Below are 24,438 nucleotides of genomic sequence, written 5' to 3'. Positions count from 1 at the left end.
GTGGGCCCAGCTGCTCCGCAGCATGTGGGATCTTCCCGGACCGGGGCACGAACCTGTGTCCCCTGCATCGGCAGGCGGACTCTCAACCACTGCGCCACCAGGGAAGCCCCCCCAGCTATTCTTGACATGGCTTGTATCCTGTCTCCTCTTACATTGCTACATCTTTTTGCCTTGTAACTCTAGCCCGTGTAGAAGTGTAATAATTACTGTTAACTAAACTATAACTTGACTTCTGAAAATGTAAACAAGGAAAAAAAATTCTCTAAATTTGGATACGTTCAAATTTGTTTCCTTGGTCCTGCTGTTATACTATAACATCTAAACTACTAAAACGACGCAGATCCTTCTTAAAACATCCAGTTTGAATTGTTTCTAGAGCAATGATGATAAAGGTAAATGAAGAATGCATCCTTTTTCATGATGTCCCTCATTCTGAGAAAAAACAACAGATTTCTGAGATGGTTGCTTGAGTAGCAGTGGCACTCTCTTCAGCTATAGGGCATGAGTTTTCTTGGTCCAAAAATAATGGACATTCGAGTCATAAGCTTTGCCTTTATTGGCATAACTTTTATTCCAGTGGGACAGTAGTAAGAGAAGGTCCAAAGTGGTGCTTTATATTTGCTATTTCCTGTCCTGAAGCACTCCTTCCTTGAGGACACAGAAATTTCTAAATCAAGCAGTATATGCCAGTGGCTTGAAAGATGTCCACCAAGTGAAGGCTCTAATCTTGCAGAGAACTCTACTGTCCAGAAGAACAAATGTGGAGGAGCACGTGGCCCTGGAGAAGAGAATTCGCTCCTGGAAATACTCCCCACAGAATAGCAGGAATCGAGAGCTACATCCACTGCCGGCAGGGCAGCTTGCTATGGCAACCTAGAGCTGCTTCTTGGGTCCCAGCCTTCCCTAAATGAAAGAAGGGATCTGTACTGAAACTCTAAAAGAAAAGACAAGTGAGTTTGGAAATTTGCAGTTGCCAGGCTGGTGGCAAGAAGCTCTGAGCCACGTGTGCGACGCGTCTGGGATTCAAGGACACCTGATCTAAGCACAGAGTTTTCTGATAGCGGTTCTTGTCCTTCTGCCTTCCTGAAAAGCCAAAGCCCTGGAGAGGCTGGGATGGTGGTACAAACGGGTGATGAGCTTTTAGATCAGTAATACATCTGTGAACACGGGAGGCTATGATGACTGCAAACGGTCAGCCGCTGGCAGCTGGGGTGCAGGAAATGGGGGGAAATCTCTATTCAGCAGAAGTACAATAGCCTTCTTGTGTGACTGACTGGGAGTTTCATTTCAGAAAGGTTTATGATAACATTGAGATTGTGACTAATAGCAGCAAAATCAAAGAAACTGAGATCAAGTGAAGAGCCTTTACTATTACTGTGCCTTGATTCTTAACTCACCCTGAACTGCCTAGATCATCACAACTACCAAGCCGTTTTCTCTGCATCTTCCTCAGTTAGATACAGACCCGGTGGTAAATGCAGACTAGATTTGCTCATTTATTTTGTCATAATTCAACCTTCTTACACTTGAGAAATATTTGCAAAGGACAAGCTATAGAATAGATATCATTAGCACTTTTAATCTTTTTAGCTGGAAACTGTACCACAGCACTTGGAACACAGAGTGTCTGAAGAAGCATAAATTACATTTATGTATAAAATTAAACTGTGATTTTCTGGCTAATGAAAGACTGTTTATATTATTGCAAGCAGGGTTTCGGGATGCGATATTTTTGGGCCTGCTTAATTTTTAAATATTAAGTCAATGAGAAGTGCTGAATCAAAATTTTATAGTTTTGTATCTAAACTTTAACCGGTTCAATTTCACAGAACTGTGATTGACCCTTTCTTTGATCTTTTAATTGGCAATATAAAATTCACAAAGTTTAGTTTTAGACCTCCATGCTTAAATGCCCCTTGGCTGGTATTAGTTAATTAATTTAGTTTCCTTTATTTTGGAATTTTAAAGCATTGGAAGAGGAGTGAGCTAAAATTTACTGCCTACAAAAAGGGTTTGTTAGCAAACTAACACTATAAACATCGTAAGAGGAAATGTTTAGCATATATAAAAGAAACTTATTTTCTAAGCATTTCAGAAGCTCCCATTTATGTAAAAAGTTTAATATGTTCGGTAGTATTTATAACTATTCATTAAAGTATAGCTAGAGACTTTGATTTGATACAATATCCTGACAAGTACTTAATAAATTTGGTATGACAGAATATTTTGAATTTTAAAATATTAAGACTATTGTTTTTATATTTACTATTCAATATTTTTATTCATTCTTTCCCCCCATTAGTCCAATTAATGAGACTGTTGACAGGGCGTGAAACACACATAGAGGAGCAGAAGCGTGCATTTTCCTACTTTACTTAATCATTAACAACCGACTTCTCTGTCCATTTTCATGGATTTAGACATAGTTTTCTTTTTCTTCCTATCACCTACTCCTAAGCCTTTCATGACGTTTATGCTAGCCAGGAAAGTGGGGATAAGGAGAAATCCAGGTGGATCCTATCATCTGGCGAAAGGAAGATGATACAGGGAGGTAACTAGGAAGAAGCACCTGAAAAGAATTTTAATTTTTAAGCTAAATGAAGAAGCTCCGATGAGCTGATATATCGTCATTTTGTTTAGGTCAATTTTGATAAATTAGTTACTAAGTGAAGGGAATCCCTATTTTTGTCAATGATTTTGTCCTCTGTTTGATGACTTGAACTCAAAAGCCTTGGTTATTTTCTACATCTTCCTCTTTTTCATCAGCCATACACAGTGTGTCCATCCTCTGCTTTCCTTTATTTTATTGGCTGATTGCCTTCATGACTTGCCAGACTATTTCAGGTAGCATCTCGTGGTTTCACGTAACAGCCTTCTAACTGATCTTCAAGTCATCCTGAACACTGATACCAGATTCACCTAAAAGGCCACTTTGAGATGCCGCTATCTTGTTCAAGACCAGACCATGGTTCCCTACTGTCTCTGTTACCCTGTAGGACAGGAGAGGAACTCCTTAGAGCTACCAAGGCCCTGAGCTCTCTGACCCTAACCTGCCTTTCTACCTGTGTCTCTCATTATTACCAATATGGTAATTTTGGTATTATCAAAATTATAATTTTGAAGTGGATCGGGCTTCTCTTAGAACATGTCCCGCTCGTCTCTTTTGAGCACGTAAGTTGACTTACTCTATATTCTTTTGTTACCGAGTCCAAGCTCACTCTGCTCGCCGCATGGCAGCCTAATAAATCGGAGATGCTGTATTGAGGCAGGGGATACCACTTTATTCGGAAAGCCGCAGACCGAGAAGGTGGCAGGCTACAGTCCCCAAATAACCATCTTATCGGGCTTTGGATGCCAGTTTCTTTTATAGCACAGTGACGGGGAGGAGATAAGGAAGTAAAGTAAAAAGGCCACAAGTTTTGGAAATATCCCCTGGAATGGCCAGCCTGGGGGAGGGGATGTGTTAATTTCTTCTTTCTTGCAGCCATCCGCAGGTGGGCAGGGTCCGGATGTTCCCCTGAACAAAGACACTTTGGTTTAACATTCAGGCAGAGCGGCAGGGTTCCCCGGGGCAGGCCATTGTGTATAGACAGTATCCTTTCAGTGAACAAAAGCAACGGAAAGCAAGGGTTAAAGTAAAAGAAACAGATCCAACAGGTAGTCAGATTGGGCTCCTCCCTGTTTATTCATGACTGCCCTCCTTCCTCCTGGTTGTTTTGTGTAAGCAGACTTCACCTTAGAGCTACGGCAAATACCCACCTTCCGGGAAACCTCCGACCCACGCTCCCATTTCCCAGGAATCCCTTCCTGTACAGTTACTCTCGCAGGACAGGCCACGGATGTGATGAAGCGTCAAAGAACGACACTGATGATGTGATTCAGTCCATTACATGCACATCTTGTTTCCCCTACTAGATTGGGAGTTCTGAGAGCATGGACTTTGTCTCACAATTTGTCCAAGAGCCCAGCACATGGTAAGCGATCAGTTAACACTGACTTAATAAAGACGAAATCAAGTTAAAACCCAAACCAGTTTATTTTACATGCATGGCGCATACAGGAAATGCAAGCACCCACACGTAGCCAGGATAACGTACAGGGGAGAATCATGAGAGACGGGTTACAATGAGTATCACTGCCGAACAGCACGCGTTAGTACGTAATGAGTTCGTTTTATAAAGTACTGTTGATAAAAAAGGTAGCTCTAACCTCATGGATTTTTTTCCCAGAGAGATGATAGTTCTTGGTAATTTGTCAAATGATTGTGAAATAAATCTAGCTTTTTCCACACCCAGGGCATTAGCCCATAGAAGCCTGGCCGTTTGGACAGATGAAAACTGGCTGTGTGGCATAGTGCAAAGAACACACGTTTTAGAGGCATTCAAATCTCTGCTCCCCATTTCTTAGTTATGTATCTTGGGGAAGATACACAACCTCCTTGAGCCTCTGTCAGTTCCTGTGTAACCCGGAAGGGCTGTTATGTGGGTCTGCAGCACCGTGTATCTGGCACCGTGCCTGGCATGGAACAGGCCGGCTTGTTAAAAGGTGGCTGCTTTGATGGGCTTTCTGTATTGCCTCCAGTGTTTTTGCATTTAGTTGGTGCACACACCAGGTTGTCTTCTTTTCTCCACAGTTACTAAGAAGGCAAGGCCAGAAAAAGTTTGATATTCTGCTGTGGTTTCTAAAAGCAGAGCTTTGCAGGCTCAGATGTCTGGAGAAATTCCGTGTTAGTTTTTGCATGCGGCTGGGCTATTAGCTGGTAGCATAAGATCAATGGGGGAGCTTAGGAAAAGGTCTTAGGACCAGGCCTGGTCATACCGATATGCGACAGCTACACATCTTTCAGCAGAACTTTTTAATTTCCTAGTTGTCAATCTCTACACAACAGTTTAACTGAGTCATGTGGATTTATTCATCTCAAGGACTTCACATAAATTATCACTAATTTTTCTATCTAATATCATTTTATTAGTTATTTTAATGGCCAAACTACATTTAGTGTATCCAATATGTCTTCCTTTTTTTGGCTAGCTTTACTTGCGAACATATTTTTTTCTCCCTTTTTTTTTTTTTGCTGTCCTGAGGAAAGTTTTTCAGTCAAAAGTGTCCATATATTATACAAGCTTGCCCCGTACCTTCTCAGCTAAGCGTACAGAGCAAACAGAATCTGGAAAACTTTTGAACCTATATATTTGCTTCGACTATAATCATTCTTAGCCTCGAGGAAAGTCTTTTCTTCCATAATAATGTCAGTGGAGACACTACTTCTTAAAACTCAAATCTAGTAATTCTCTCAACTTAGGAAAACATAAATGGGTTTTAAACACACAGTTTTAACTACAGCAGCAATGAATTTACCAGGAAGTCAAGAAAGCTTAACCTTTAGGGCCCCTTCGCTTGTATGGGCTCCTTCCAAGACCAATGAGGGCCCTGGCAGCGTATTCAGGCGATCTTATGTTTTTAAAAATTTGCCAAAGTAAACTATTTTTAGATTCTTTTTCTTAAACAGAATCCCCCAAATTGATTAAGCTTTGGGCCCAATAAAGCAGAATCTGCCCTGGCTATTGGTCAACTCAACTCTCCGTGAACTCTCCCAGCCGTGCTTCACATGTTCTGTTCTATACGGCTCAGAGTCAGTAACTGAAGTTTACAGAGTTTTTTTGTTGTTGTTACATAGAGATGTTCGTTATACTAATTTTTTTGTGACAGAATTTACTTTGTTAGCCAACTTGAAAATATAAATTGCACAATAGGAGCTGCAAGATGTTGTATAATAGTAGTTCATTTGAGTAGTTTTCATTCCTTAGATGTTCTGTGATACTGAGTTTCCTCTCTCATGATGAAATGTTCTTAGAAAACAATGTCAGATAGTCACATTGAAAAGTAAAAAGGACATTCAAAAATATACAATAACTTTTAAGCAAGATGCTTACCTATGTCTAAAATCTTTATTTCTTGGTGGAAGCAGACAAAAAAAGGCGGAGAAAAAAGCATAGTTAGAAAAGGTTTCTATATCATGAGTTGAATACTGAGATTTTAATTATTTTATGGAAAATTGCTGACTTAAGCAGAAATAACACTGGAAATGAATTTTGTAGGCCAAGGTTCCTCAAATAACTTACAGAATAGGATGATTTTGATAATCACACTTAAATGAACAATGCAAAACCAGCAATTTGTTACTTTAACTATTGGCATTATGGTTGATGGGTTAACCCAACTTGAAGATCCAATATTCTAGTTGAAAGTTATAGGCTTAGTTGGTTTGCTATTATGTCGCAATACTGTAGGAAAATATTTTACGCCTTAATTTCAACGCATGTGAAACAAAAGAGTGACAACCTGTATCATAAGGTTATTCCAAAGATGGCTTATTGGAGTACAGAGAATTCACTGGAACAGTGCGACGCTTACACGCTGGGTGTCTTCATAGTCTTCTATGCATTTATGGCACAACATATACGTGCTGGGCTTTTCTTACCTTTAACCAAGAATTTAACTGCTTCCTAAGGAGAATTGTAAACACTGGAAAGGTACGTTTAAATAAATGAATCAGTACGTTAGATTCAACATTTTTTAAATAAAGGCATGTTTAGCTCTGATCAAAGTCCCGAGCTACGCAGAGACATACCTCAGTTCCAAGACGCTCGTCACGTTCCCGGAAGGGAGCATCCGCCGCACGTAGTTGAAGTCCCCCACGTACAGGCTGCCGTCGATCCCACAGGCTAACGCCACTGGGGCCAAGAGTTTATTCCCGTCAGCTGGACCATTGCAGCTTGGGCACGAGATGCTGCGCCTCCGGCCGTTGCCCATGATGCTGCTGACGACAGGAGGCTGCTGGGAGATAAACTGGTTTTCTCCGTTTCCCTTGTACAGTATACCTAGAAGAGAGAAAACACATTTTTCTTAAGATGAAAGGAGCAGAGATGAAAAGCAAACGTGTTCACTCTAGAAACCACAATTCACTGCCTTTTCGAGTTGGACTGGGAAAACTGTCATCTAAAGTTCTTTTGGAAAGAACTCCATTCAGTTACCTAGTGTAAGATATTATATGGCAAGATACAGAGGATACATCAAAAAATGCCGTCTGTTACGGATTAAAGAACGTCTGGTGGAAGAAACAAAGGACTAACAAGAAAACGTAAAAACCCAAATTCTCAACATCAGTGATTCTCAAACTTGGCTACACATTGGAACTGACAGGGGAGCTGTAAGAACTACTGATGCTGGGATCTCACCCTGAGGGATGCTGATTTAATTGATTTGGGGTGCAGCCTTGGCACTGAGATTTTTTAAAACTCTCCAGATGCTCTTAATGTGCAACCGAGTTTGAGAACCATCTCTAAACAATGTTCTTTAGGGAACTGCAAGTTTGCCTAATTGTTAAATGATGTCGAAAACATTCTATATTAATCCAACTAATAAAAATGGGCACCGTAAATATGAATTTCTTCTTTATGAGTTTATCACTGATTTTTAAAAAGTTAAATACACTTTATAGGAAACAGAGGTAGGAAATATATATCAAACCTCCAACATACTACTATACTGCTGAAGAGTATCCTTCTTGCTTACGCTTCAGCCTGCCCTGAGAATGCATGTGCATGCAACGATGCAAGATTTCAGACATGACAAAATTGGGAAGGGCAGTTATAATGTAAAGTGAATTGGGCTTTTAGACATGACAAAATGCCAGTCTGCTCTACTTCGGTCTGCAATGAAAACCTGAGAGAAAATCCCAAATAAATATTTTCATAGTTAGAAACTGGATTTGAGTGGAGATTCTAACTTTATTCATTTACCATTTTTATACATAGATCACTGGTTCCATTTTGCTCTGATGTAACTGGATGGTCAGCTGTTATTGTTCCATATGCATTCAAGATCCTTCTCAATGTGTTATTCTCTGTAAACACCTGTTGTTTATACTTTTTAACAGATATACTGTTAGAAGAATCAATCCCATGAAAGTACAAACAGGAAACTTGAGAAAGTGTTTTTTCCTCCCACTTTGGGATAATTTTAAAGTGAAGAAGAAAGCAGAATGATGATGCTCCTCTCATAGCTCAGCACATTTTAGGTGAATTCTGGGATTCCTTTTTTAATGCTTTGCTATTTGGGTGATGTAATAATCATAGCCAATCTACACAAAGAAATCAGGACTGATAAAACAGGTTTATTCAAATTCAGGGAAAATCATCTAAATAAGGCTGGATCATAAGAGCAGATGAAAGGCATTTTGCCTTGAATATTCAAAGAATACATTAATGAGCCCTAAGATCTCCCTTTCTGTGATTACGTTATTTGACAATTACGGGACTATACTTTCCTAGAAGAGCCAGTTCTGTAATTTTCATCAGGACAGTCCCACAAAGTCGGCCTACTGCTCTACTGCATCTGACTTATTCCTTCATTTCTTAGAGCGATCGGTCTTTCGTGATTCTCCTCTATTATGACAGAATAGCAAGATGAACATGAGAATATTTATTTCCATGTTCCAGGGTGCCTGCACAAACACCTGTCACTGTCTACATTTTTGTCTTCTCTTCTTCCTTAATATATTTCCATAGCTCATCCACCTTGTCATGATTACAAATCACTTTGTTTACTCAATTAGACACACGTCACTTTGAAAAGCCACTACTTGTCAAACTGCTCTTGGATAAAATCTGAAATCACAATCAGTTCTCTGTGAATTAGGTTAGCTTGCATTTTAAAATAATATCTATTTTATAATTTATAACCAGTTTTTTGGAGGACAGAATTTGGCGTGGCCCAGTTTTTACATCTGACCTGATATCTTAATAAAAATTAAGGGCTTCCCTGGTGGCGCAGTGGTTGAGAGTCTGCCTGCCAATGCAGGGGACACGGGTTCGAGCCCTGGTCTGGGAAGATCCCACATGCCGCGGAGCGGCTGGGCCCATGAGCCACAACTACCGAGCCTGTGCATCTGGAGCCTGTGCTCCGCAACAAGAGAGGCCGTGACAGTGAGCGGCCCGCGCACCATGATGAAGAGTGGACCCCGCTCGCCGCAACTAGAGAAAGCCCACGCACAGAAACGAAGACCCAACACAGCCAACAGCCCACAGTCTGGGAGACTGTATGTATTTTTACTATATATATCCACACGCAGAATATCTATGCATTTCTTAATCCTCCCGAATATGACACTGAGTGTTGAGTATCAGGTACGGGCTTTCCTCAAGTTCTTTGCTTGTACTCTTCTTACTCGTTCATAATCTCTTGGTGAAATCCTGTGGCGAACTGGTTATGAACTTTACCCCATGTTCTCATAACAACTAAAATGCATGTGGAGAGGTTTTTCCTCCCATTTTGTTGGTAAAGAACTGGAGGAATATAGCAAAATGTCAAACCATGTGAAATATAATTGTAGAGAATTTAATTGAGAGCCGCTACTAGCATGGCAGGCACATGGCTTTGCATTTTGAAAGACGTGGTTAAACCTTGTGTGACTGATGTAGCAGGCTTCAGACACTGCTGATGACCAGAGAGGGCATAGAGAGCATCCTCTGGGGTTGGGACGCCCCACGTCTCCAAAACATGTGCTGCACGTGGCACTAGTTTTCGGCTCTGCTCCCAACCTTCTGAGGTGCAAAGTGAACTAAAACCTGATGTCCAGGACACAGCCGGAAAGGAAGGAGAGCTTAGCACTGCTATAAACTAGGAAAGGTGCAAAGGGTCTTTCTGTTTTGTCTTTTTCTTACTACTGATTCGCTCAGTATGATTCTCTTCTGGAGGTGAGGCCCAGCATTTTCAAGCACTGGCCTGGAAACTGTTTTAGATTTAGCACGTTTGGAAAGTTTAAAATGTATCCTCTCCAACTCCGACACACTTTTTTTTTTTTTTTACAAAAGGAATCAATATCAAAGCAACATTAGTCTGAAAAAGCGGCCATTAATCATAGTTAAATATTTAGTTGTATTGCATGCTCAATTCGGCATTCTGAACCTCAGAAACCTCTGCTAAGAGAAAAGCTAGATTATTTCGACAAGACTGAACTCTTCTTCTCTGGCTATTTGTAAGAGAAGGGCAGAGAGTTACTAGCATGGTATATGGTTCAGGATAGGAGGTGAGAGCAAGTTACCGTAGGATTCTGTCTTTCTAGCAAAGCACCTATACATTATCTGAGATGTAGCCAGCATGTGGGTAAAATGTTAGAAACAGAGCGAAGACAACAGAATTTGTTTAATGTAAATAATATTCTTTGTGAGATGAAGCTGGTCACATTTTGCAAATAATTGATCTCTTTTGGTTCGTGAGATCTGGCATGTTTTCCAGAGCATATTTGCTTATAAGGTCTACAACACATAATACTCTTGATGCTTGCTTTTTTTTCTAGATTACTTGCAAAGTCAAATGACAGTATACGTAACCCAATTTGAGTGGGAGAAGTTTTTTCCCTCAAATACAGTCTAAGAAGAACTGAAAAATAATCTAGATACTGAGAACAGACTAATTATTTAAGGATTAAGATCTACTAGAAACATTTTGGTAAAGTCACTTGGCATTTTATTTTTTTTTACTTAAAAAAAATCCCCCTCCCTTCATTTTTCGTAAACCTCCCTAAAGCACTTTGGATCAACTCACTGACTTCCTGGGAAAACTATGTTGGTGGCGAGCATATGAACATTGTGACGTGTATTATGTAGTTCCCACTTTAGGCTTTTATAGTCTTTGAAAATACACTTTTCTCCCCCTACTAATTCTGATCCTACAGCATGCATGGGATAAAATATTGCTGCAGTTTAATCAATTTGAAGGTGAGTAATATTATCTGTGAACAAGATCTTACCATTCTGAACGTCCAATACGTGATGTTTATTTAATGTCCAACCGCCCATGTTGGAAGCATCTAATTCGTAGCCTTGCAATATGGCGGTCCTTTTCTCCCACAAAGTCAGGTCCAGACACGACTCATATTCATACCCAACCGACACTAGAATCAAAACAAATCACAGTTCATCTTCCCAACCACAGGCAGAAATGGAATTTATTTTATTATTTTGATAAAACTGCTTTTTTCACTGATGTGCTCTGAGACTGTATTTCCACTTATTTGTGAGCAGAGTCTATTATTATATGAGAAGATTTGATCACATAAAAGGTGTTTTTCTAAAAAATGATCTCCAAATATTATTTTTGTACAGACTTAATAGAAAAGTAGTATTTTTTCCCACTTATCACAAGGGGTTCACAGCACAAAATGAAGTTCAGATCAGGCAACTGGGCGAATCATTAGATCCGATAAATCAGCCCCAAATGCTGATCAGATGATAACAACTAAATATAATGTTTGCTATCTGAATAATTAGTGATGTTTAGTTTCCAAGAGTATTAAGTTATGGAAAATATTTATAAGTAAGGTTCAATATAGCAAAAAGATAGCCAGGTTATGACACCATATTCACATGTTATCAGGAACGAGCAATAAAACTAGCAGTAAATTAATACGAACAAATTACAAATGGAAAACTTCACAGTTCACAATGAAACGTGGGTTTTAAAATTTAGAACAAAGTGAAGGGAGAAGTGGCAATTATCTGACTGATTTGAACTAATTCCAGTGCAAATTATATATTAATTTCAGAATAAAATGTCTACTATATTTTCAGGTAACAGCTAATAGAACAAAACACATGTTTTCCTTTAGTTTTTGATGTTCTGAGCCTGAGCCTGGAGCTACACTATGCATACCTCAACAGGTCAAACTTTGATTGCATTGTCCAGTCATGCAGTGAAACAACTAGCTTGATGTTTTAAGAATATCATTCCACTGAGTTGACTATTTCTTCCAGTCAGAAGAGCTGGAATAATTTTTGGACACAAATGTTGTCTGATGTCATGTTAAAATATCATTATGAGTTGAAACTACACTAGCTGTTAGATACTGAAAATATTTTAGAAAAAGGATAAGGAAAGGGCTTCCCTGGTGGCGCAGTGGCTGAGAGTCCGCCTGACGATGCAGGGGACACGGGTTCATGCCCCGGTCCGGGAAGATCCCACATGCCGCGGAGCGGCTGGGCCTGTGAGCCATGGCCGCTGAGCCTGTGTGTCCGGAGCCTGTGCTCCGCAACAGGAGAGGCCACAGCAGTGAGAGGCCCGCGTACCAGGAAAAAAAAAAAAAAAAAAGGATAATTATAATAAATATAAATATAATTATAATTATATTTGTATTATATAATTATATAATTATAATTATAAAATTATAAAGGAAAAAAAGAAACGAAAAAAGGAAGGGACACAATAAGGAAAAAAACATGAAAAAAAGGATATGGCAGCTGAAATCTCATTCAGAACATTCTTCTAAGATATAATTTCAGCCAGAAAAATGGATGCTTTCTCCTTTTCATCATATGGAGTACATTCCTCTTCCCCATGGTAGGTCTAAACAAACCAGCTTATCACTTTCCTAGGCAACCTTACTGTCTTCCTCTCTGCTTATCCATGGATTTTCACATGTCACAAAATGCATTTTATGTTAGTTCTGACTTCAAGACAATGTTTTCAGTTCAGAATATATATTTACATGGGACTTACCAACAGCTTCAGATAGACCATAGACCTTTTGATTATAAGCATCTGTTTTATCCCATATAAAAGTATAGGCCAAGTTCGGTGAGGCAGGAAACCACTTTTGAAAGAGTCTTCCTACTACAGCTACCATCAGATGAACCTTCATTAAATTAAATGGGATAACGGACTGGGTCATGGTGATCTTAAGTACTGACTTATATCCGGCAGCTCTGGAACTCAGGTAGGAAAGTTTCAAATCTGTTCCTGGAATTGTGGTTTCTTCATGGAGTACCTAGGGTTGGAGAAAGCAAACGGTGATCATGTACGACTATTAGGTAAAATGCATTGAAAAGAATGGAGCCAAGCAACTAAAATAAGACCCTGAAGAGTCACTAATCATAAACACGCATTTGAGATGTTATCTTATTCAATAATTAAAAATAACTCCTCTGCCAGCCCAATTTTTCTTCTCCTAAAAGCTTCTTGTCATTTATTCTGAGTTAATCACAGCTCAGGTGCTACTCCTCATACAGGAAATACTGTGACTGCTCCAGCAGGCTGACATGCAATGACTCGTTAGTTTATAGTCACTGTGGATTCTCACTAACCCAACTTTCACGCCTATGGCCCTGAAGAATTAGAGCAGACATTTGTAAGACGGTTAGCTCAGCACAGCAATGTGGTCCAGGCCAAAGATCTGGACCACGCCAGCTGGCTCATTCAGGGATTAAACCTACTCTTAAAGGCAGGAATGATAGCAAAACAGACCAATTCATTTGGGTTAAATTGTAGCAAATTCCATATTCATGTTGGAAGGTAATAGCACATACTCATAATTAGTTAAACACTGAGCTTCAACTCACCGCTGATTTTTGATATGATGGTACATGAACTAATAGTTTCAAGTTGCGTAAATTTTCCCCCAGAGAACAACTAATGTGTTGTTGAATGCACGCAAAAGACACTCCCTATATACTTTTTGAATTGAAACGAGTGTAAAAAGTTAACATAATTACCTGCATAAGAATCATCTCCTTTACAAATTTAAAAAATCAAAGTCTTAACCCCACAGTGTGCGCATCGCTGTGCCTTGGTCAACGAATGCCAACAAATTTATCCTGACATATGCAAAATATATTATGCCAAAACATTATTTAAATGTTTTGAAAAATTTATGTTACATTGTGTATAAAATCTATCCAAACAATTCAGATTCTACTTACTAGCGATGCTATTAGTTTGTTTAATAATAATAGCTCTTCCTAGGCTTACGACATCTACTGTGAAGTGCAAGACTATCTATGTTTAAGAACCTACCCCAGGAACTCACCACTTTCTCTACTAAGAATTAAATAGCATTCTCAAAGCCTGCCTCATACTGCTCTATGAATATTCATTATTCAGACTTAAAGGACTACTTTTTCGCTTAGAAAAATCTTAGAATAGCGATTCAGTGTTCAGTAGTGTTTCTCCTCCTTCCAGTTCCTCTCACGTGAAACGGTTAGGAATGATGTATATCTGTCATACAAATTTTTTTTTAAATTTATTTATTTTTGGCTGTGTTTGGTCTTCGTTGCTGCACGCGGGCTTTCTCTAGTTGCGGCGAGCGGGGGCTGCTCTTCGTTGCAGTGCGCGGGCTTCTCATTGTGGTGGCTTCTCTTGTTGCGGAGCACGGGCTCTAGGCACACGGCTTCAGTAGTTGTGTCACGTGGGCTCAGTAGTTGTGGTTCATGGGCTCAGTAGTTGTGGTTCGTGGGCTCTAGAGCACAGGCTCAGTAGTTGTGGCTTGCGGGCTCTAGAGCGCAGGCTCAGTAGTTGCGGCGCACAGGCTTAGTTGCTCCGTGGCATGTGGGATCTTCCCGGACCAGGGCTCGAACCCATGTCCCCTGCATTGGCAGGTGGACTCCCAACCACTGCACCACCAGGGAAGCCCTGTCATACAAATTTTAATAACTTAAGTAGAACCCATGCTACTGAGGGTATAGCTGTCACTTTCAATATAAACAATCACACAGTTGGAAGTAGAACAAAAGAAGGGGCTAAACAAACTTCCATTCGGCCTGTGAGTCAGTGTTGGCAGGAAGCGGGATGTGATGCAATCTGGCAGATGAAGAAGGCATTGCTATGCTGTAATAGACACACCAGTTTATTACAGTTGGCATTTTCCTTACCAGCCATGCTGACTGAATTCAGACACAGACTGTCTTAAGCAAAATAGTTTATGAAGATACAGAAACTTTCTAGAGCTCTATTAGACTTAGGGACACCCTTACGTTTAAGATCGACAGTACTTTTGTAGGACTGTAGGGTACAGGGTGAATCATCTGAACAGAACTCGCTGTTCTATATCACTGGGGTGAAATACCAGTGGGTTAGTTTGAAAAATAGATTTTGTGACTCTTCAATGGCCCTGAAAATATAAGTGATTGAAACCTCAGGCATATAACTTATTTCCAAAATAATTTCACATAAATTTGATAGGTTTTCCATAGGTAAGGCAGTCTTTCATGAATATATATTTCTGTGGTCTTTTAGGAGTTACTTCTGTATTTCAAAATATCGTGTGTTATTCCTAATTTTAATAACTGATTACTGTCTTTGTCATCATTAGCCTATTTCCCTGGAACAAATATCTGCAATTTAGTTCATTAAAATGTGTTTCTCCTGGTAATTTAATTTGACCATATTTTTTGCATTAGTGGGAAAAGTAAATCCAGCCCGAGTGGAAAAACCAACCATTAAGCCGATTTTCGCCAGCTGCCTGATCTGTGAGCTCCATCCTTGACTTGGTTAAACACGCGGAAACCACGTCCTCCCAGCTCTACCTCCAAATCTGTCTAATCCATTCCCTCTTCTTCATTTCCACAACCAGTATGATTGGCGGGCCCTCTGCCTCGGGGTGCTGGGTCTGTATGGAAGTACAGTGAATACTATTCTGTTCACTGATCTGTCTCCTTCTATTATTTTATGCATTTTGTCACTTGAGTTAGCATTAGAGAAATGCTGAAAAATCTACATTGGCCCCCTGGTTCCATGTCATCTAAAGAATTCAAGGTATCCATTGTATGGTATTTCTGGGCCATTCATTATCTGGCCCCAGTCTTTCCCCATGAGTGTCCTCCACCTTTAAATTGCTCACCAGTTTTTATACAACAGCATTTGTTTTTACCACCATGCTATTGCTCACACATTTTCTTCTATCTGGAATATCCTTTCCCCCCTTTGAAGGCCAGCCTCTTCAGTGATGTTTTCCTCGGCTTCCTTAGGAACTGACCTCTCTTTTGAACTTCCATAGTTCTTCATTCAAATCTTTATCACATGTAGAATGGCTTACAATAATCATTAAGCAGTAAAATATTGAGAGTAATGACCATGTACAGTAGCACTTGGTACAGTGTCAGTTAGGAGGTCAGGTACAGGCACTAAAACCTTTTTCCAATGAATGAATACACGAGCAAAGACATTATTAGCTGTCGAGCTTAAGCTGTTTTCCCATTTGGCTACAATTAATACAAGATACAGATATAGCTTGAGGAAAAAGTATTTTTAATAGATCTTTAAGGAATAACTAGATATCTTACTATAGAAATACCTATCCTTGTACATACACATACCACATTCTATATGTCATTCTATAGAATTATTTAGGATAGCACTGGAATTCTGTAATCCTGTAAAAACATTCTTTGGAAACCCCATGATCTGCAAATGGTTTATATAAAAGCAATGCCTGCTAGAATATCCTACCTGTGTCTCGGGAATAATGGGACTGTCTTCAGGAGAAGATCTAAAAAAGGTGGATAAAGGTGACGACACAATGATAGGATTCGGCCTCACGAAGCCACTTAGATCACAGCTGGGAATGTCATTCTCCTCTTTCTTCATGACTAGGGTATCCATCACATAAAAGACATTCCATGGAATCCACACAGTATGATACTGAGTGAGGAACGGGGATCGTTCAAATACCAAAGTTAGAGAAGCCCCGCCATTCGCCACCAAGTCAAACCTAAGAAAAAACAAGACATGCTTAATGAATTATCTGGATCTCATGCAACTCCAGTCACTCACCTCCCCAGATCAATATGCTTTATAAAGAAAAACTTCTTCTCCCAACGTTTATATGAAATAGTTTCAAATCTAAAGGAATATTAAAAGAATTATACAATGACCATCCATACGCCCTTAACTTAGATTTACTAATTTATTAACATTTTTCCAAATTTGCTTTATCTATCTACCTATCTACTCCTTTTCCAGAACCATCTGAGCGTAAGTTGTAGATATTACAAAATCTCACTTTCAAATATTTTAACATGAATCTTCTAAGACGAAGAACATTCTCCTATAAAACCACAACACTATTATTATGCCTTAGGAAATGAAATCAACTTTTAAAGACCTATCTGAGTATATAACTTTAAATTTCTGCCACCATGTATACTGTCACAGATTTCTGGAGTCTAAAAGTTGTTGCATTTCCATATTAGAAGGGACAATAAAACATAATGGGTGACACAAGCATGCCTAGTTTTTATTATTATTTTTTTTTGCGGTACGCGGCCCTCTCACTGTTGTGGCCTCTCCCGTTGTGGCGCACAGGCTCCAGACGCACAGGCTCAGCGGCCATGGCTCACGGGTCCAGCCGCTCTGCGGCATGTGGGATCTTCCCAGACCGGGGCACGAACCCGTGTCCTCTGCATCGGGAGGCGGACTCTCAACCACTGCGCCACCAGGGAAGCCCAAGCATGCCTAGTTTTTATACTTAAAATACTTCAAACAGAGACAGGGTGTTGGGATTAACTTACATTCCATCCTGGCGGGTAATAGTATATCCATATTCTGGGTAATGGAAAAATGAGACATTCACTCCAATAAGTGGCGTTCCATCAGCAGTTAGTACTTGGCCTCTGATGACGGATGCAAGGCTGTGGGAAAAGTAGAAGAACTAGAATGAACATTTGTCTCTTCAGGCCAACATTATCATGATGTAGAGATAATTCAATCTAAGGATAAAATAACACTATTGCATGCACTTGTATTCACAGAAACCAGACCTGAAATACTCCCAAGACAATGTTCCTTCTAATTCATTGTAATCCACATTCTCGAAATGTCTGGTGTTTACCAGGGGTTTTAATTCATTGCAATCTGGATTTTGGAGAGTTATCAAGACCAATAATTTAGAGATGAAGTTTTAAAATTATAAGCTGCAGTTTTTTCATGTCATATACCTGGTGCTTGCATGAAGGAAAGTATACTTTGCAATTAATTCCAAGGCAATTGGGAAATCTACAGGGACCAAAAAGTACAAGATTTAAGCAGGCAATAAGGAACATTTGTGAAACAACTTTTAATCAACTGCTGGGTCTAACTGCATTAATGCTATTAAACTGCTGCAGAACCAGGAGTTCTGGTGTAAATCATCTTCTTTTGCTCAGTGAGACACAAGACACCTGCTTTCCCTTACTGGTTTATTTTCGGGTCATCACTGCTCTGCAAAGCACCAGTCCAACAGCTTATGCAATCTTACTGCCATGCCGTTAGCAGTTCCATTACATTATTTCATAATTTATATTATTTAGTGAGCTCAGCTTAAAAAAAAGTGCACTTCTGTTTTGCCTTTTGGAGTCTTTTCATTGCTTCTCTTGAAACATTTCCAACTGTGCTAACAAAAATCAACTAGTTAAATGAAGATTTATTGACTCCTTAATGGGATGTCCTGTTATGTTTCAGGTACTGAAATTGACAAAGTATGGGAACTATGTCAAAAATGCTTGAGATGCGAAGTTTGGTGAAGGATGTGCCAAACGAGGAGAAACTGCCTTTTAAAGAAAGCACTTTCCTCAAATTCACAGTCATCAGCATTTCATATAAAGGGCTTCTCACTGATGATAATATCACTACAAGTCTATGTAAGGAAAAGCTGCATTAACCTCTTATTGAAAGGACTGTCTCCGGGTATGACATGGGTGCTATCAGATCCTATGAGAAAACTGATTCGGTCATAGAAGGGTTTGGCAGCTTGCTGAGATGGTGATTGTAAGCTTTGGCTAATGATATCCTGGGGATCAGGTAATCCGCGACAGTAGGGCTGATTTTGGCAGGAACTCTGTAAACAGCAGTCAGGATCCATGCAGTCAATGAGTCCATCTGTAGACAGAAACGGAAACCAGTAAGAGAACTCCTCTTTTTCTGCCATGATGTAGAGCACGTTTTGTTTGTTGACTGGCTTTTTCCACATCAAATGATTCGCTCCCCCTATCTGATAGTCATTTCTAGGAGGCATACTTTTCGAAACCAAATGAAATACAATACCTGCAGTTGCTTTCATAGACAGTAAATGTTTGGATTGAAGATGGCTGAAAAAAAATCATATAATGTTGATTCTGAGTAAAAAATAAAAAATGACTGTTTAGAACAATCCATCACATGCAGACCCCGTCTTATTGCTCTTCACAGATATTGAGTTTTTTACAAATCGGAGGTTTGTGGCAACCGTGTGGAGCAAGTCTATCGGTGCCATTTTCCCAACAGCATTTGCTCACTTCGTGTCTCTGTTACATTTTTGTATTTCTCGCGATACTCCACTTTTCCATTATTATTATATTTGTGATGGTCACCTGTGATCACTGAGCTCTGATGTTACTATTGTAACTGTTTTGACGTGCCATGAGCTGTGCCCATACACAACGGTGGACTTAATTGGTAAATACTGTGTGTGTTCAGACTGCTCCACTAACCGTCTGTTCCCCCATCTAAAATTTGGGCAAAGGTCAGAATATGAAAGTCCGTGAAATACATAGACAGAGTAACATATAATGAATGAGATTAGCCAACCACCTTTCAAGGAAACCATTTTCCCAAGGATGGTAAAGTGTTTTCCGTATAAAATTAAGGCATTGCTCATATTTTAAACAGGAACCTGAGCTCTTAATACACATCCTTTAAAATGCAGATGTTAATAAAAATGTGGCTAATGTAAATAGGCCATAATATTGGAAATGATAAGAAACCTATCACTAAAAATGGACCTACACTGTTGGTCACATAACAAGAGTAATGGGTAGAATCTTCCAGAGCATTCTCCAGAAATATCAGAAGGAAACTACATTCAATGCCCCATGTAAGAATTTTGTTTGAAACATTTAAACCATCCCATTAGCAGATAAGAGTCAGGTTATGATGGTTGATGACGTTATCCTTTAAGGTCATTTTTCAGTGACCAGTTGATACATGAAGTTTGATCTGCTTGGCAATTTCATTTCTCAATGTAGATTAATAAAAACATTAGTTTCCGAAGACTTTAATTACCTTTGGGAGAACAGACAAAAAATCATTATAAAATCTTCACACCTAAGTTTTAGGTCTTGGTGTGACCCTATTATGGCAAACTCAGCTGAAAATATCTAGCTGACCTATATATTTTATTTACACAAGTGTTTTGAAATAACTTTTATTTTTAGAAAAACCACACTAGTCATTTTTTTCTTTAGCTTTAGGCTACTCTTATTAATAGAACATAAGCTTGCCCATTCATTATCTGACAGCAAACTGAGACAAAAGAAAACAGACTAAATTGAATTATATTGCCCAGTCTAGAATTAGGTCAACAACGCAGATAAGGTAAGAAACAGGAGATGAGGAGCCTGGCTCCCACCTGAAGAACGTTGTCAACACTTGCGGTTTCTCCTAACACTCATTCCCCCTTGTTTGTGCAACAGCTCTGAACTTCCATTTGGGTACCCAGTTCTCCCCAACTCTCAAGTCTACGTGCATATTTCCCTTTGTGCTTGGTTCAGAAATGTACCTGTGACCTAACTTGTCAAGCCAGATTGAATTTCAGGAACTATCTAAAAAGCAATCCTGCCCCATCAGCTCCCATCCCCCCAGGCTTGGAGCTGTAAGGCTGTGAGGCCAGGGTTGCTGCATCCCTCTTGCTGCCACTACAGCAGAACCTGTCTGGGAACGGAGTCATCCCAGAAGAGGCAAAGTCAAGAGCTGGAGACCTAAGACAACAGGTCATAGTGACACCTTTGGGGCTTTTGCAATAAGCTGACCCTGACCTCCTGAGCTTTTCAGTTCTAGAAGCCAAAGCATTGCCTTCTTCCTTAAGCCTGTTTGGGTTGTGGCCTTTCTGTCACTTGAAACTGAAAGAGATGCAGTTTATCCAGAGACGTTAACTAAAAATCTCACTATTTCCCTTATAGTTGAAAAAAAAGGCTTAATACGTAAATATTGGAATTAAATGTATGGTGTTGGACTCTTTTTACATTACTATTTTAACTTTTTGACACCATAATTTGACATGAAAATGTATGAGTCAGAATTTCTGACAAGTAGATCTTATTACATAGTTTTTTTTATTATAGCTACATTTTCATGTAGATGTCTCTTATATTTCTAAAAAATGGGTTAATTACTTGAAACTGTATATTTATTCTTTGACAAAAATTTAAAATCATGTTTAAGAAAGTCAAATGAAACTGAGCTTTGAAATTTCATAGAAATTTATCAAAATATTGCTTTCTTAGCCAAAAGGCCACAAAGATAAAAAATGTCTAAATATTCTTCAATATTTCTAGTGGAAGAAAGATGAAACTATGATAGAGGCTTATTTTTCAAGAGGATATGTTATAATAATGCAATATATTGCATTTTTCTCCATCTGTCTCAAAGAAATAGAAGCATAGTTATGAAGATTCAGATTTTTAAAATCGTACATGGTTGACCTATTGCCCCTAAATCATTTTTAGCTTCAAAAAACAATTTAAAAAACCCCATTCAGTAACAATTCATGATCATATGTTGAGACTTCATGAGGAATCTTTAATCTGTTTTATGATGTATCTAAGAGCTCTGACTCCATGGATTTAGAATGGGGTGTGCATATGCTTGGGAGAGTAATTCCACACAAATATTTTATATTCTTACAGGTTTTTCCCTTACGTTCATTTTTTAACATAAGTAGAAACTACTTAACAGTGAAAGTACTTCCAAACATTATATTTTATCTCCATTAATCTGGTAATTAAGGGTTAAATTCCCCCCCCCCACTTTGTCCCCCATAATATCCCCACAGTGTCTTCCTTTAGGCACTATATGGTACAGCTGGCCAAAGAGGAATGCTCAAATTTCATCATTCACCTTTGTTAGTTTATAAAGAGCAAACATGCATCTGGCATGTAGTCTGCAGGTCATAAAACTGCATGAGATTGACACCTTCTGAACTAATCAGTTGGGAATGCATTTCTACAAGCCTCTCTGCTAACATCAATCAGAGAAAGAATCTCATTTTCAACAGCCGAGTTGCAGGGACACACGGTTTGTTATTTTTCTGCAGAGTTTATCAGTGACTTGCCCAAGCAAGTGACGGATGGTTATGAATCTGGCTTCCTATAACTCGAGAAAACACTTTTCATTCTTTGTCTATACTCACGTGGCTAGGGCTATCCAGTAAAACTAAGCTGATTACCCACTTGCCCAAATGTATACGGTAGTAAAAGTGACTTCGTGGAAGAGCTTCTCAAAATCATCAACGTTCCATTTTAGTCTCAGGAATATTAGGTCGGCTTAAATTGAGATTGGTGTGGAAGCCTTAGCTAATAGAATCAACCGTAAAAAAATCTAAAGAAAATCAGAACTGTTCAAAACCTACTGAATAACAACTCCAATGATCAGTTAAGAGCCCCTCTTTCTCCTGGTTAGGCTTTGCAATGTAAGTGGTACTTTGATATAGACAATGAGTATGCTTCCTCCACTTAATCCTCAATGTTATTGTTCTGTTATCATTTCAAAACATGTTCTCATCTTTCTTAACCCTTTCATTGGTTTGTAACAGTGGCTGGCAAACTTATTTCATAAAGGGCCAGATAAAAAATATTTCAGACTTTGTGGACCATATAGTCCCTGCTACAAGTATTTGACTCTGCCTTTAGAGCTCTAAAGCAGCCAGAGACAGTATGTAAATGAGTGGGTGTGACTGTGTCTCAATAAAACTTTATTTACAAAAACAAGCTTTGGCCCAGGGGTAATAGTTTGCCAACCTCTAGTCTTGCTTTAAAGTTTCTACCCTGCCCTATTTCCTTATAGTCTTTAAATCATTCTTGATTTTTTTTCTGGCAAATTTAATGCCTATTTTGCTAGATAATGAAAATGTCTGACTCCATCTTTTCCTAGTTTACCCTCTATGCTGGCTTTGATCTGCTTCTGTCTTTTAAGCAGCTATGGATATTTTAACTTGTTTTTTAAAACCCTGACATACTGACTGGATAAAAAGTCATGAATTTCCTTTGAATGAATTTTCATCTTTACTCGAAAGATAATTAATTAACGCCCACTGCCCTTCCCCACAGTATTTGGAAGCCCCTCCCCCGCCTTCAACTTGGAGGTAGAGGTAGAAATTCTCATGCAGTATTTTATCTGTGGATTTTAGAATTTTCAAAGTGTACGGGTATGCCTTTTGTTGCTCTTTTAAGTCACCATTCTGTACCATGCATGAAATTCACTTATTACTGAATTGGGATCATGTTTGGTTTTCTATATCTTCTTGGTTTGTCTACAGCAGAGCTTTCTTGGTGGCTTTATTCTCTCTATGTTCACAACATTTCAAGGCTAATGACTCCAGGCTGATCATTCTCCTGAACTCCAAATCCACAACCGGTCTTCTAGATATTTCCACTTGGATATTACATGGGCATCGAAAACTTAACACACGTCTAAAGCACAGCAAATATGATCTTCTCTGAACACTCGCTTCCTCTGCATTTCCTATTTCAAGGAATGGTTCCACCATCCACTCACCCAGTTTCTCAAAGCAGAAACCTGAATGTCAACCTTGATTCCTCTTCTTCCTTTTTCTCTGCACCTAATCAATGCAGATCCTCCTTTTCTCCACCCCAAACATCTCTTGAGTCAGTCTATTTCTTTCCATTTCACTGAAACAACCGTTTAGACCACATGGTCACTTCCTGACAAGATCTCAACAAGGGGTTGGTTTCCCAGGTGCCAGTCTTGTCCTAGCTATTCATTCTCAACACTTAAATCTGAGTAATCTTGGTAGAAATCAAATGTGGTTATTTCACTTCTCTAGCTAAAATACTTCCTTTAATTGGTCCCTGCTGCTTTCTGAGTAGTTAGAACTCCTTAACCTGGCTTACAAGACCTTTGTGATTATTATTTCCTCCTCCGGGAGACTTCTCACCTGCTCTTATCCCCCTCCCCAATTCCTTTAGCAATCAGCTCAGACAATGGTCTCAAGAAGTTCCTTGAGGGCTAATCTAGTTCACTGTTGTAGCACCAGAATTTAGGACACATACTTCTTGGCACCAAGTACGCATACAATAATTTTGCTGAATAAGTGAAGAATCAATTCAGTTCCTAGAGATTATGAGATCTAAACAGGTCAAAATGATGTCTTAAAAGCACAGCAGAGACACGTGCTGATTTTCTTTCATCACCTTTTTCCTGCCCTCAGACACTATGCTAATCCTTGAATTCCTGTTTCTATTTTTACTCTAATAGGTATCTTTACATGTTCTTGATGAACTGGACATTAAGCAATCCATAAAATTACAAAAAGTATTAGAAGAAATTAGAGGAAATACTACACATAAGTACAACTTATGTATGTACTTATAAAGACACACAACCCAGAATTCATGAAGGAAAAGTTAAACCTTATAAACATTTACCTTGTAAAAGTTTATCGTTTGAAAATTTCCGCATGATGAAAGACACCATAAACAAAGTTAAAAGATAACGAAAACTTGGGATAAAATATCTGCAACACACCTCATAAAGAACTGATAAGAAGAATATACAAAGAACTCCTAAAAATTAAAAAGAAAAAGTCAAGTAACTCAATAAAGAAAATAAAATAAGAAAAATAAATAAGCAATTAGC

At 39.0% G+C, this 24,438-nt stretch overlaps 1 protein-coding gene across 2 annotated transcripts in view; it reads right to left on the bottom strand.

Annotated features, from left to right (window-relative positions):
• LOC101287263 (teneurin-3) overlaps nt 1-24,438 on the bottom strand; it is a 188,336-nt gene that overhangs the window by 48,117 nt on the left and 115,781 nt on the right. The window contains exons 11-17 of one of the 2 annotated variants that reach the window (XM_033407828.2): nt 18,471-18,687; nt 17,343-17,462; nt 16,282-16,543; nt 12,559-12,826; nt 10,814-10,957; nt 6,632-6,881; nt 5,934-5,954 (exon numbers count right to left, since the gene is read on the bottom strand). In XM_033407828.2, coding sequence (XP_033263719.2) covers nt 5,934-5,954; nt 6,632-6,881; nt 10,814-10,957; nt 12,559-12,826; nt 16,282-16,543; nt 17,343-17,462; nt 18,471-18,687 — 1,282 coding nt within the window. The remainder of the gene's footprint in view (nt 1-5,933; nt 5,955-6,631; nt 6,882-10,813; nt 10,958-12,558; nt 12,827-16,281; nt 16,544-17,342; nt 17,463-18,470; nt 18,688-24,438) is intronic. The other variant, XM_049704146.1, reaches the window with a different exon arrangement.

The sequence above is a fragment of the Orcinus orca genome, chromosome 21 (genome assembly GCF_937001465.1).
Source record: "Orcinus orca chromosome 21, mOrcOrc1.1, whole genome shotgun sequence".
In the NCBI taxonomy this organism is placed as follows: domain Eukaryota; kingdom Metazoa; phylum Chordata; class Mammalia; order Artiodactyla; family Delphinidae; genus Orcinus; species Orcinus orca.
This window is presented reverse-complemented; position numbering and strand designations above follow the sequence as displayed.